The sequence below is a fragment of the Taudactylus pleione genome, unplaced genomic scaffold, assembly GCF_031769625.1.
Source record: "Taudactylus pleione unplaced genomic scaffold, aTauple2 ptg002299l, whole genome shotgun sequence".
In the NCBI taxonomy this organism is placed as follows: Eukaryota; Metazoa; Chordata; class Amphibia; order Anura; family Myobatrachidae; genus Taudactylus; species Taudactylus pleione.
In genome coordinates this window covers 62,858-77,747 of record NW_028286690.1, presented here as the reverse complement: position 1 = coordinate 77,747, position 14,890 = coordinate 62,858, and the positions used below count along the sequence as shown (strand labels likewise).

The following is a 14,890-nucleotide window of genomic DNA, read 5'->3' as shown; positions in this document are numbered from 1 at the left end:
ACAGTATGTCCCTTACACAGTATACAGTATGTGCAGTAATATACAGTATGTCCCTTACACAGTATACAGTATGTACAGTATTATACAGTATGTCCCTTACACAGTATACAGTATGTGCAGTAATATATACAGTATGTCCCTTACACAGTATACAGTATGTGCAGTAATATACAGTATGTCCCTTATACAGTATGTGCAGTAATATATACAGTATGTCCCTTACACAGTATACAGTATGTGCAGTAATATACAGTATGTCCCTTACACAGTATACAGTATGTGCCGTAATATACAGTATGTCCCTTACACAGTATACAGTATGTGCAGTAATATACAGTATGTCCCTTACACAGTATACAGTATGTGCCGTAATATACAGTATGTCCCTTACACAGTATACAGTATGTGCAGTAATATATACAGTATGTGCAGTAATATACAGTATGTCCCTTACACAGTATACAGTATGTGCAGTAATATATATAGTATGTCCCTTACACAGTATACAGTATGTGCCGTAATATACAGTATGTCCCTTACACAGTATACAGTATGTGCAGTAATATACAGTATGTCCCTTACACAGTATACAGTATGTGCCGTAATATACAGTATGTCCCTTACACAGTATACAGTATGTGCAGTAATATATACAGTATGTCCCTTACACAGTATACAGTATGTGCAGTAATATATATAGTATGTCCCTTACACAGTATACAGTATGTGCAGTAATATATACAGTATGTCCCTTACACAGTATACAGTATGTGCAGTAATATACAGCATGTCCCTTACACAGTATACAGTATGTGCCGTAATATACAGTATGTCCCTTACACAGTATACAGTATGTGCAGTAATATATACAGTATGTCCCTTACAAAGTATACAGTATGTGCAGTAATATATACAGTATGTCCCTTACAAAGTATACAGTATGTGCAGTAATATACAGTATGTCCCTTACACAGTATACAGTATGTGCCGTAATATACAGTATGTCCCTTACACAGTATACAGTATGTGCCGTAATATACAGTATGTCCCTTACACAGTATACAGTATGTGCAGTAATATATACAGTATGTCCCTTACAAAGTATACAGTATGTGCAGTAATATACAGTATGTCCCTTACACAGTATACAGTATGTGCAGTAATATACAGTATGTCCCTTACACAGTATACAGTATGTGCAGTAATATATACAGTATGTCCCTTACACAGTATACAGTATGTGCAGTAATATATACAGTATGTCCCTTACAAAGTATACAGTATGTGCAGTAATATACAGCATGTCCCTTACACAGTATACAGTATGTGCAGTAATATACAGTATGTCCCTTACACAGTATACAGTATGTGCAGTATGTCCCTTACACAGTATACAGTATGTGCAGTAATATATACAGTATGTCCCTTACACAGTATACAGTATGTGCAGTAATATACAGTATGTCCCTTACACAGTATACAGTATGTGCAGTAATATATACAGTATGTCCCTTACACAGTATACAGTATGTGCAGTAATATACAGTATGTCCCTTACACAGTATACAGTATGTGCAGTAATATATACAGTATGTCCCTTACACAGTATACAGTATGTGCAATAATATACAGTATGTCCCTTACACAGTATACAGTATGTGCAGTAATATACAGTATGTCCCTTACACAGTATACAGTATGTGCAGTAATATACAGTATGTCCCTTACACAGTATACAGTATGTGCAGTAATATACAGTATGTCCCTTACACAGTATACAGTATGTGCAGTAATATATACAGTATGTCCCTTACACAGTATACAGTATGTGCAGTAATATATACAGTATGTCCCTTACACAGTATACAGTATGTGCAGTAATATACAGTATGTCCCTTACACAGTATACAGTATGTGCAGTAATATATATAGTATGTCCCTTACACAGTATACAGTATGTGCAGTAATATACAGTATGTCCCTTACACAGTATACAGTATGTGCAGTAATATACAGTATGTCCCTTACACAGTATACAGTATGTGCAGTAATATACAGTATGTCCCTTACACAGTGTACAGTATGTGCAGTAATATACAGTATGTCCCTTACACAGTATACAGTATGTACAGTATTATACAGTATGTCCCTTACACAGTATACAGTATGTGCAGTAATATATACAGTATGTCCCTTACACAGTATACAGTATGTGCAGTAATATACAGTATGTCCCTTATACAGTATGTGCAGTAATATATACAGTATGTCCCTTACACAGTATACAGTATGTGCAGTAATATACAGTATGTCCCTTACTATATATATTACTGCACATACTGTATACTGTGTAAGGGACATACTGTATATTACTGCACATACTGTATACTGTGTAAGGGACATACTGTATATATTACTGCACATACTGTATAAGGGACATACTGTATATTACTGCACATACTGTATACTGTATAAGGGACATACTGTATATTACTGCACATACTGTATACTGTGTAAGGGACATACTGTATATATTACTGCACATACTGTATAAGGGACATACTGTATATTACTGCACATACTGTATACTGTGTAAGGGACATACTGTATATATTACTGCACATACTGTATACTGTGTAAGGGACATACTGTATATTACTGCACATACTGTATACTGTGTAAGGGACATACTGTATATTACTGCACATACTGTATACTGTGTAAGGGACATACTGTATATTACTGCACATACTGTATACTGTGTAAGGGACATACTGTATATTACTGCACATACTGTATACTGTGTAAGGGACATACTGTATATATTACTGCACATACTGTGTAAGGGACATACTGTATATATTACTGCACATACTGTATAAGGGACATACTGTATATTACTGCACATACTGTATACTGTGTAAGGGACATACTGTATATTACTGCACATACTGTATACTGTGTAAGGGACATACTATATATATTACTGCACATACTGTATACTGTGTAAGGGACATACTGTATATATTACTGCACATACTGTATACTGTGTAAGGGACATACTGTATATTACTGCACATACTGTATACTGTGTAAGGGACATACTGTATATATTACTGCACATACTGTATACTGTGTAAGGGACATACTGTATATTACTGCACATACTGTATACTGTGTAAGGGACATACTATATATATTACTGCACATACTGTATACTGTGTAAGGGACATACTGTATATATTACTGCACATACTGTATAAGGGACATACTGTATATTACTGCACATACTGTATACTGTGTAAGGGACATACTGTATAATACTGTACATACTGTATACTGTGTAAGGGACATACTGTATATTACGGCACATACTGTATACTGTGTAAGGGACATACTGTATATATTACTGCACATACTGTATACTGTGTAAGGGACATACTGTATATTACTGCACATACTGTATACTGTGTAATGGACATACTATATATATTACTGCACATACTGTATACTGTGTAAGGGACATACTGTATATTACTGCACATACTGTATACTGTGTAAGGGACATACTATATATATTACTGCACATACTGTATACTGTGTAAGGGACATACAGTATATATTACTGCACATACTGTATAAGGGACATACTATATATATTACTGCACATACTGTATACTGTGTAAGGGACATACTGTATATTACTGCACATACTGTATACTGTGTAAGGGACATACTGTATATTATTGCACATACTGTATACTGTGTAAGGGACATACTGTATATATTACTGCACATACTGTATACTGTGTAAGGGACATACTGTATATATTACTGCACATACTGTATACTGTGTAAGGGACATACTGTATATTACGGCACATACTGTATACTGTGTAAGGGACATACTATATATATTACTGCACATACTGTATACTGTGTAAGGGACATACAGTATATATTACTGCACATACTGTATACTGTGTAAGGGACATACTGTATATTACTGCACATACTGTATACTGTGTAAGGGACATACTGTATATATTACTGCACATACTGTATAAGGGACATACTATATATATTACTGCACATACTGTATACTGTGTAAGGGACATACTGTATATTACTGCACATACTGTATACTGTGTAAGGGACATACTGTATATATTACTGCACATACTGTATAAGGGACATACTGTATATATTACTGTACATACTGTATACTGTGTAAGGGACATACTGTATATTACGGCACATACTGTATACTGTGTAAGGGACATACTATATATATTACTGCACATACTGTATACTGTGTAAGGGACATACAGTATATATTACTGCACATACTGTATACTGTGTAAGGGACATACTATGTATATTACGGCACATACTGTATACTGTGTAAGGGACATACTATATATATTACTGCACATACTGTATACTGTGTATGTCCCTTACACAGTATACAGTATGTGCAGTAATATACAGTATGTCCCTTACACAGTATACAGTATGTGCAGTAATATATATAGTATGTCCCTTACACAGTATACAGTATGTGCCGTAATATACAGTATGTCCCTTACACAGTATACAGTATGTGCAGTAATATACAGTATGTCCCTTACACAGTATACAGTATGTGCCGTAATATACAGTATGTCCCTTACACAGTATACAGTATGTACAGTATTATACAGTATGTCCCTTACACAGTATACAGTATGTGCAGTAATATACAGTATGTCCCTTATACAGTATGTGCAGTAATATATACAGTATGTCCCTTACACAGTATACAGTATGTGCAGTAATATACAGTATGTCCCTTATACAGTATGTGCAGTAATATATACAGTATGTCCCTTACACAGTATACAGTATGTGCAGTAATATATACAGTATGTCCCTTACACAGTATACAGTATGTGCAGTAATATACAGTATGTCCCTTACACAGTATACAGTATGTGCAGTAATATATATAGTATGTCCCTTACACAGTATACAGTATGTGCAGTAATATATACAGTATGTCCCTTACACAGTATACAGTATGTGCAGTAATATACAGTATGTCCCTTACACAGTATACAGTATGTGCAGTAATATATACAGTATGTCCCTTACACAGTATACAGTATGTGCAGTAATATATACAGTCTGTCCCTTACACAGTATACAGTATGTGCAGTAATATACAGTCTGTCCCTTACACAGTATACAGTATGTGCAGTAATATACAGTATGTCCCTTACACAGTATACAGTATGTGCAGTAATATATACAGTATGTCCCTTACACAGTATACAGTATGTGCAGTAATATATACAGTATGTCCCTTACACAGTATACAGTATGTGCAGTAATATATACAGTATGTCCCTTACACAGTATACAGTATGTGCAGTAATGTACAGTATGTCCCTTACACAGTATACAGTATGTGCAGTAATATATACAGTATGTGCAGTAATATACAGTATGTCCCTTACACAGTATACAGTATGTGCAGTAATATATATAGTATGTCCCTTACACAGTATACAGTATGTGCAGTAATATATACAGTATGTCCCTTACACAGTATACAGTATGTGCAGTAATATATACAGTCTGTCCCTTACACAGTATACAGTATGTGCAGTAATATACAGTATGTCCCTTACACAGTATACAGTATGTGCAGTAATATATACAGTATGTCCCTTACACAGTATACAGTATGTGCAGTAATATATACAGTATGTGCAGTAATATACAGTATGTCCCTTACACAGTATACAGTATGTGCAGTAATATACAGTATGTCCCTTACACAGTATACAGTATGTGCCGTAATATACAGTATGTCCCTTACACAGTATACAGTATGTACAGTATTATACAGTATGTCCCTTACACAGTATACAGTATGTGCAGTAATATACAGTATGTCCCTTATACAGTATACAGTATGTGCAGTAATATATATAGTATGTCCCTTACACAGTATACAGTATGTGCAGTAATATATATAGTATGTCCCTTACACAGTATACAGTATGTGCAGTAATATATACAGTATGTCCCTTACACAGTATACAGTATGTGCAGTAATATACATAGTATGTCCCTTACACAGTATACAGTATGTGCAGTAATATATATAGTATGTCCCTTACACAGTATACAGTATGTGCAGTAATATATACAGTATGTCCCTTACACAGTATACAGTATGTGCAGTAATATATACAGTATGTCCCTTACACAGTATACAGTATGTGCCGTAATATATACAGTATGTCCCTTATACAGTATACAGTATGTGCAGTAATATATACAGTATGTCCCTTACACAGTATACAGTATGTGCAGTAATATACAGTATGTCCCTTACACAGTATACAGTATGTGCAGTAATATACAGTATGTCCCTTACACAGTATACAGTATGTGCAGTAATATATACAGTATGTCCCTTACACAGTATACAGTATGTGCAGTAATATATACAGAATGTCCCTTATACAGTATGTGCAGTAATATATACAGAATGTCCCTTACACAGTATACAGTATGTGCAGTAATATATACAGAATGTCCCTTACACAGTATACAGTATGTGCAGTAATATACAGTATGTCCCTTACACAGTATACAGTATGTGCCGTAATATACAGTATGTCCCTTACACAGTATACAGTATGTACAGTATTATACAGTATGTCCCTTACACAGTATACAGTATGTGCAGTAATATACAGTATGTCCCTTATACAGTATGTGCAGTAATATATATAGTATGTCCCTTACACAGTATACAGTATGTGCAGTAATATATACAGTATGTCCCTTACACAGTATACAGTATGTGCAGTATGTCCCTTACACAGTATACAGTATGTGCAGTAATATACAGTATGTCCCTTACACAGTATACAGTATGTGCAGTAATATATACAGTATGTCCCTTACACAGTATACAGTATGTGCAGTAATATATACAGTATGTCCCTTACACAGTATACAGTATGTGCAGTAATATATACAGAATGTCCCTTATACAGTATACAGTATGTGCAGTAATATACAGTATGTCCCTTACACAGTATACAGTATGTGCAGTAATATACAGTATGTCACTTACACAGTATACAGTATGTGCAGTAATATACAGTATGTCCCTTACACAGTATACAGTATGTGCAGTAATATATACAGAATGTCCCTTACACAGTATACAGTATGTGCAGTAATATACAGTATGTCCCTTACACAGTATACAGTATGTGCAGTAATATATACAGTATGTCCCTTACACAGTATACAGTATGTGCAGTAATATATATAGTATGTCCCTTACACAGTATACAGTATGTGCAGTAATATACAGTATGTCCCTTACACAGTATACAGTATGTGCAGTAATATATACAGTATGTCCCTTACACAGTATACAGTATGTGCAGTAATATATACAGAATGTCCCTTACACAGTATACAGTATGTACAGTAATATACAGTATGTCCCTTACACAGTATACAGTATGTGCAGTAATATACAGTATGTCCCTTACACAGTATACAGTATGTGCAGTAATATATACAGTATGTCCCTTACACAGTATACAGTATGTGCCGTAATATACAGTATGTCCCTTACACAGTATACAGTATGTGCAGTAATATATACAGTATGTCCCTTACACAGTATACAGTATGTGCAGTAATATATACAGTATGTCCCTTACACAGTATACAGTATGTGCAGTAATATACAGTATGTCCCTTACACAGTATACAGTATGTGCAGTAATATATATAGTATGTCCCTTACACAGTATACAGTATGTGCAGTAATATACAGTATGTCCCTTACACAGTATACAGTATGTGCAGTAATATACAGTATGTCCCTTACACAGTATACAGTATGTGCCGTAATATACAGTATGTCCCTTACACAGTATACAGTATGTACAGTATTATACAGTATGTCCCTTACACAGTATACAGTATGTGCAGTAATATATACAGTATGTCCCTTACACAGTATACAGTATGTGCAGTAATATACAGTATGTCCCTTACACAGTATACAGTATGTGCAGTAATATATACAGTATGTCCCTTACACAGTATACAGTATGTGCAGTAATATATACAGTATGTCCCTTACACAGTATACAGTATGTGCAGTAATATATACAGTATGTCCCTTACACAGTATACAGTATGTGCAGTAATATATACAGTATGTCCCTTACACAGTATACAGTATGTGCAGTAATATATACAGTATGTCCCTTACACAGTATACAGTATGTGCCGTAATATACAGTATGTCCCTTACACAGTATACAGTATGTGCAGTAATATATATAGTATGTCCCTTATACAGTATGTGCAGTAATATATACAGTATGTCCCTTACACAGTATACAGTATGTGCAGTAATATACAGTATGTCCCTTACACAGTATACAGTATGTGCAGTAATATATATAGTATGTCCCTTACACAGTATACAGTATGTGCAGTAATATACAGTATGTCCCTTACACAGTATACAGTATGTGCAGTAATATACAGTATGTCCCTTACACAGTATACAGTATGTGCCGTAATATACAGTATGTCCCTTACACAGTATACAGTATGTGCAGTAATATATACAGTATGTCCCTTACACAGTATACAGTATGTGCAGTAATATATACAGTATGTCCCTTACACAGTATACAGTATGTGCAGTAATATATACAGTATGTCCCTTACACAGTATACAGTATGTGCCGTAATATACAGTATGTCCCTTACACAGTATACAGTATGTGCAGTAATATATACAGTATGTCCCTTACACAGTATACAGTATGTGCAGTAATATACAGTATGTCCCTTACACAGTATACAGTATGTGCAGTAATATACAGTATGTCCCTTACACAGTATACAGTATGTGCAGTAATATATACAGTATGTCCCTTACACAGTATACAGTATGTGCAGTAATATATACAGTATGTCCCTTACACAGTATACAGTATGTGCAGTAATATATACAGTATGTCCCTTACACAGTATACAGTATGTGCAGTAATATATAGAGTATGTCCCTTACACAGTATACAGTATGTGCAGTATGTCCCTTACACAGTATACAGTATGTCCCTTACACAGTATACAGTATGTCCCTTACACAGTATGTGCAGTAATGTACAGTATGTCCCTTACACAGTATGTGCAGTAATGTACAGTATGTCCCTTACACAGTATACAGTATGTGCAGTAATATATACAGTATGTCCCTTACACAGTATACAGTATGTGCAGTAATATATACAGTATGTCCCTTACACAGTATACAGTATGTGCCGTAATATACAGTATGTCCCTTACACAGTATACAGTATGTGCAGTAATATATACAGTATGTCCCTTACACAGTATACAGTATGTGCAGTAATATACAGTATGTCCCTTACACAGTATACAGTATGTGCAGTAATATACAGTATGTCCCTTACACAGTATACAGTATGTGCAGTAATATATACAGTATGTCCCTTACACAGTATACAGTATGTGCAGTAATATATACAGTATGTCCCTTACACAGTATACAGTATGTGCAGTAATATATAGAGTATGTCCCTTACACAGTATACAGTATGTGCAGTATGTCCCTTACACAGTATACAGTATGTCCCTTACACAGTATACAGTATGTCCCTTACACAGTATGTGCAGTAATGTACAGTATGTCCCTTACACAGTATACATTATGTACAGTGATATATATATTATTACATTATGCTGTCTGTGAAGTGCAACTGCAGGAAATATTTGTTATTTATTCCATGTTCAGAATTTCAACATCTATAAACGGATCTTTGTGGAGATGATGAATGCAGAGGGGATGAACTGTGCCGAAGTCTATCATACATGGGCAAAGCTGCGGGACATGGTGTATGACCTGGTAATATGTGCTGTACTATATACACTGTATGACCTGGTAATATGTGCCGTGGTGCTGTACTATATACACTGTATGACCTGGTAATATGTGCCGTGGTGCTGTACTATATACACTGTATGACCTGGTAATATGTGCCGTGGTGCTGTACTATATACACTGTATGACCTGGTAATATATGCCGTGGTGCCGTACTATATACACTGTATGACCTGGTAATATGTGCCGTGGTGCTGTACTATATACACTGTATGACCTGGTAATATGTGCCGTACTATATACACTGTATGACCTGGTAATATGTGCCGTACTATATACACTGTATGACCTGGTAATATGTGCCGTGCTATATACACTGTGTGACCTGGTAATATGTGCTGTACTATATACACTGTATGACCTGGTAATATGTGCTGTACTATATACACTGTATGACCTGGTAATATGTGCCGTACTATATACACTGTACGACCTGGTAATATGTGCCGTACTATATACACTGTATGACCTGGTAATATGTGCCGTGGTACTGTACTATATACACTGTATGACCTGGTAATATGTGCCGTACTATATACACTGTACGACCTGGTAATATGTGCCGTAGTACTGTACTATATACACTGTATGACCTGGTAATATGTGCCGTACTATATACACTGCATGACCTGGTAATATGTGCCGTGGTGCTGTACTATATACACTGTATGTCCTGGTAATATGTGCTGTGCTATATACACTGTATGACCTGGTAATATGTGCCGTGGTGCTGTACTATATACTGTATGACCTGGTAATATGTGCCGTAGTGCTGTACTATATACACTGTACGACCTGGTAATATGTGCTGTGGTGCTGTACTATATACACTGTATGACCTGGTAATATGTGCCGTACTATATACACTGTACGACCTGGTAATATGTGCCGTACTATATACACTGTATGACCTGGTAATATATGCCGTGGTACTGTACTATATACACTGTATGACCTGGTAATATGTGCCGTGGTGCTGTACTATATACACTGTATGACCTGGTAATATGTGCCGTGGTGCTGTACTATATACACTGTGCGACCTGGTAATATGTGCTGTGGTGCTGTACTATATACACTGTATGACCTGGTAATATGTGCCGTGGTGCTGTACTATATACACTGTATGACCTGGTAATATGTGCCGTGGTGCTGTACTATATACACTGTATGACCTGGTAATATGTGCCGTGGTGCTGTACTATATACACTGTATGACCTGGTAATATGTGCCGTGGTGCTGTACTATATACACTGTATGACCTGGTAATATGTGCTGTGGTGCTGTACTATATACACTGTATGACCTGGTAATATGTGCCGTACTATATACACTGTATGACCTGGTCATATGTGCCGTGGTGCTGTACTATATACACTGTATGACCTGGTAATATGTGCCGTGGTGCTGTACTATATACACTGTGCGACCTGGTAATATGTGCCGTGGTGCTGTACTATATACACTGTATGACCTGGTAATATGTGCCGTGGTGCTGTACTATATACACTGTATGACCTGGTAATATGTGCCGTGGTGCTGTACTATATACACTGTATGACCTGGTAATATGTGCCATACTATATACACTGTATGACCTGGTAATATGTGCCGTGGTGCTGTACTATATACACTGTATGACCTGGTAATATGTGCCGTGGTGCTGTACTATATACACTGTATGACCTGGTAATATGTGCTGTGGTGCTGTACTATATACACTGTATGACCTGGTAATATGTGCCGTACTATATACACTGTATGACCTGGTCATATGTGCCGTGGTGCTGTACTATATACACTGTATGACCTGGTAATATGTGCCGTGGTGCTGTACTATATACACTGTGCGACCTGGTAATATGTGCCGTGGTGCTGTACTATATACACTGTATGACCTGGTAATATGTGCCGTGGTGCTGTACTATATACACTGTATGACCTGGTAATATGTGCCGTGGTGCTGTATTATATACACTGTATGACCTGGTAATATGTGCCGTGGTGCTGTACTATATACACTGTATGACCTGGTAATATGTGCCATACTATATACACTGTATGACCTGGTAATATGTGCCGTGGTGCCGTACTATATACACTGTATGACCTGGTAATATATGCCGTGGTGCCGTACTATATACACTGTATGATCTGGTAATATATGCCGTGGTGCTGTACTATATACACTGTATGATCTGGTAATATATGCCGTGGTGCCGTACTATATACACTGTATGACCTGGTAATATATGCCGTGGTGCTGTACTATATATTCCGTGCACTAGGTCTATGAAGTTATTACAGTATAATCTGATCTTACAGTCTCATTCCCCCCGTCAGTCTGATGTTAGTCTCATCCCCCCCCCAGTAAGCAGATATTACAGCTGATGTGACATATTGGGTACATTGTGTCCTGTCTTTGCAGTGTGACAATATGGTGAAGTCCAGCGAGGTGCATTCCGTGGCACACCACGAGTTTGAGCAGATGATGCTGATTGCTCATTATTACTCCACGCGTTCCGCAGCGCAGGGTGTCCAGCAACTGGTGAGCGTACAGAGCTCTAATGGCGACACTTACCCTTATCCTCTCTCTCTCTCCTCTGTACTGCCACCTCTACATGTCTGTCTGCTTAATTATAAGGCTCCACAAAGTCAGCGCTGTGCAGGGTAACAATGAACGCTCACAGCAGGAGTATCTGGGAGTAAGTACAATACACTGCGGCTCTGCATAGCACAAGTACCACACAGCACTCAGTACAGTATAGGCCACCAATCCGTGTCTGAAGGGGAGAGGAGCACTGGTGACATGGAGGGTGCAATGGAAGAACAGGTGGGTGGAGGGCCCTGCCCATCAGTGCTTACATACTAAGGGGAAGGATAAATGGGTTATAGGAAGAGGAAATCATCATCAAGTTATGAGGGGACTAGAAAGCTTTGATAAAAGGGCATTTTATGGGTGATGCACAGTGACTGGGGAGGGAGAGGACGGGGGCACTTCAAGCAAAATATTGTATGCAAGTGTAAGATGGAGTGAATACGTTGGTGGTAAGGTGCGGAGGGTAGAGACGTAGGGCTTTCTGTGGCCGCTGGATTGTGAGCAGGGTGGTGGTGAGGCGTGGAGGGTAGAGACGTAGGGCTTTCTGTGGCCTCTGGATTGTGAGCAGAGTGGTGGTGAGGCGTGGAGGGTAGAGACATAGGGCTTTCTGTGGCCGCTGGATTGTGAGCAGTGTTGGTGAGGCGCGGCGGGGAGAGACGTAGGGCTCTCTGTGGCCGCTGGATTGTGAGGCGCAGAGAGTAGAGATGTAGGGCTCTCTGTGGCCGCTGGATTGTGAGCAGAGTGGTGGTGAGGCGCGGAGGGTAGAGACATAGGGCTCTCTGTGGCCGCTGGATTGTGAGCAGAGTGGTGGTGAGGCGCGGAGGGTAGAGACGTAGGGCTTTCTGTGGCCGCTGGATTGTGAGCAGAGTGGTGGTGAGGCGCGGCGGGGAGAGACGTAGGGCTTTCTGTGGCCGTTGGATTGTGAGCAGAGTGGTGGTGAGGCGCGGAGGGTAGAGACGTATGGCTTTCTGTGGCCGCTGGATTGTGAGCAGAGTGGTGGTGAGGCGCGGAGGGTAGAGATGTAGGGCTCTCTGTGGCCGCTGGATTGTGAGCAGGGTGGTGGTGAGGCGCGGGGTAGAGACGTAGGGCTTTCTGTGGCTGCTGGATTGTGAGCCAGTGGAGCAGGAGAGGAAAACGAGGCAAGTGGCAGCATTAAGGATAGATTAGAGAAAGGGGGAGACAACAGAGGAGAAGGTTACCGTAGTCTAAGCTGGGAAATAGAGTGTGATTTGAGTTTTGGTGGCATTGGGGGTAAGGAAGTGTCAGGTTAGGGAGATGTTCTGTAGTTGGAAGAGATGAATCTATAAACAGAGAGAGCTGGAGTTGGAGGTTCCCGGGGGTGGAGGGGGACCTTGAATTTGGTCTTGACCATGTTGAGTTTCTGGAAGTGCTGGGACATCCAGGAGCAGATTACAGAAGGCATTGGAGACTAAGTGAGGTCAGCGGAGGACAGGTAGGTTTGGGTGTCGTCAGTGTATAGTTGATCATATAGGCTGAGGGAGAAAAGAAGGGCAAGTTCCTCTACGTGTCTCTCTTCCTCCCTGTCTCACTCTATCACTTTTTTCACCACTTTTTTTTTTTTTTTGTCTCCCTCTCTGTCTCTTTCTGTCTCTCTCCTTTTCTCTCCCTCACTCTTACTTTTTCTCTCTCATTCTCGCTCACTCTCTCTTCATCCATCTCTCCTGTCTCACTCTCATCTGATCTGTCTCCTGTCTGTCTGTCTCGTGCATCCTCCCTTCCCCAGTGATTGGTCCCCTGAGCAATGTGGCTTTTTCCCATTCATTGCAGGACGTTGTAGCTGGGAAACTCTGCGTCTCCCTCTTGCGTCACACAGATTTGCTCCCTGCAGACAAGGCTTTCTATGAGGCCGGAATGGCGGCTAAGGTATCGGCCAGATTTATCTGTGTGTGTGCGCATGTGTGATATACTGTGTCTCTATCACATTACCGGTCTCTGTGTAAACTGGCCCAACTAGACGAGGATGCAGAGTGGACAATCAACCACACCCAAAACACTGACCAATCCGACAACTTATGACACACAGGGCATCTTCAACCTAAGCAACCACATCCTCACAAACAGTGACATTACACTTCTAAACAAAGGCCTAAAGTTTGCCCGTAAAAACCACTTAAATAAATTAGAAACGTACCTGGATGTCAACAGATTCGTACGCAGACTCACACTCAACACTAAAAAAATACTTCATGTCCAACCCCATAACCATAGAACCCAACCAAGACAACTACAAACACACCACACTACGACCACCATCCAGCTTTTA

At 38.8% G+C, this 14,890-nt stretch overlaps 1 protein-coding gene across 1 annotated transcript in view; it reads left to right on the top strand.

Moving 5' to 3' along the window:
- IFT172 (intraflagellar transport 172) overlaps nt 1-14,890 on the top strand; it is a gene marked incomplete at its 5' end in the record, with an annotated part of 111,297 nt that overhangs the window by 83,576 nt on the left and 12,831 nt on the right. The window contains 3 exons of the mRNA XM_088466029.1: nt 9,860-9,970; nt 12,436-12,555; nt 14,395-14,490. Of these exons, the coding sequence (XP_088322155.1) occupies nt 9,860-9,970; nt 12,436-12,555; nt 14,395-14,490 (327 nt within the window). The remainder of the gene's footprint in view (nt 1-9,859; nt 9,971-12,435; nt 12,556-14,394; nt 14,491-14,890) is intronic.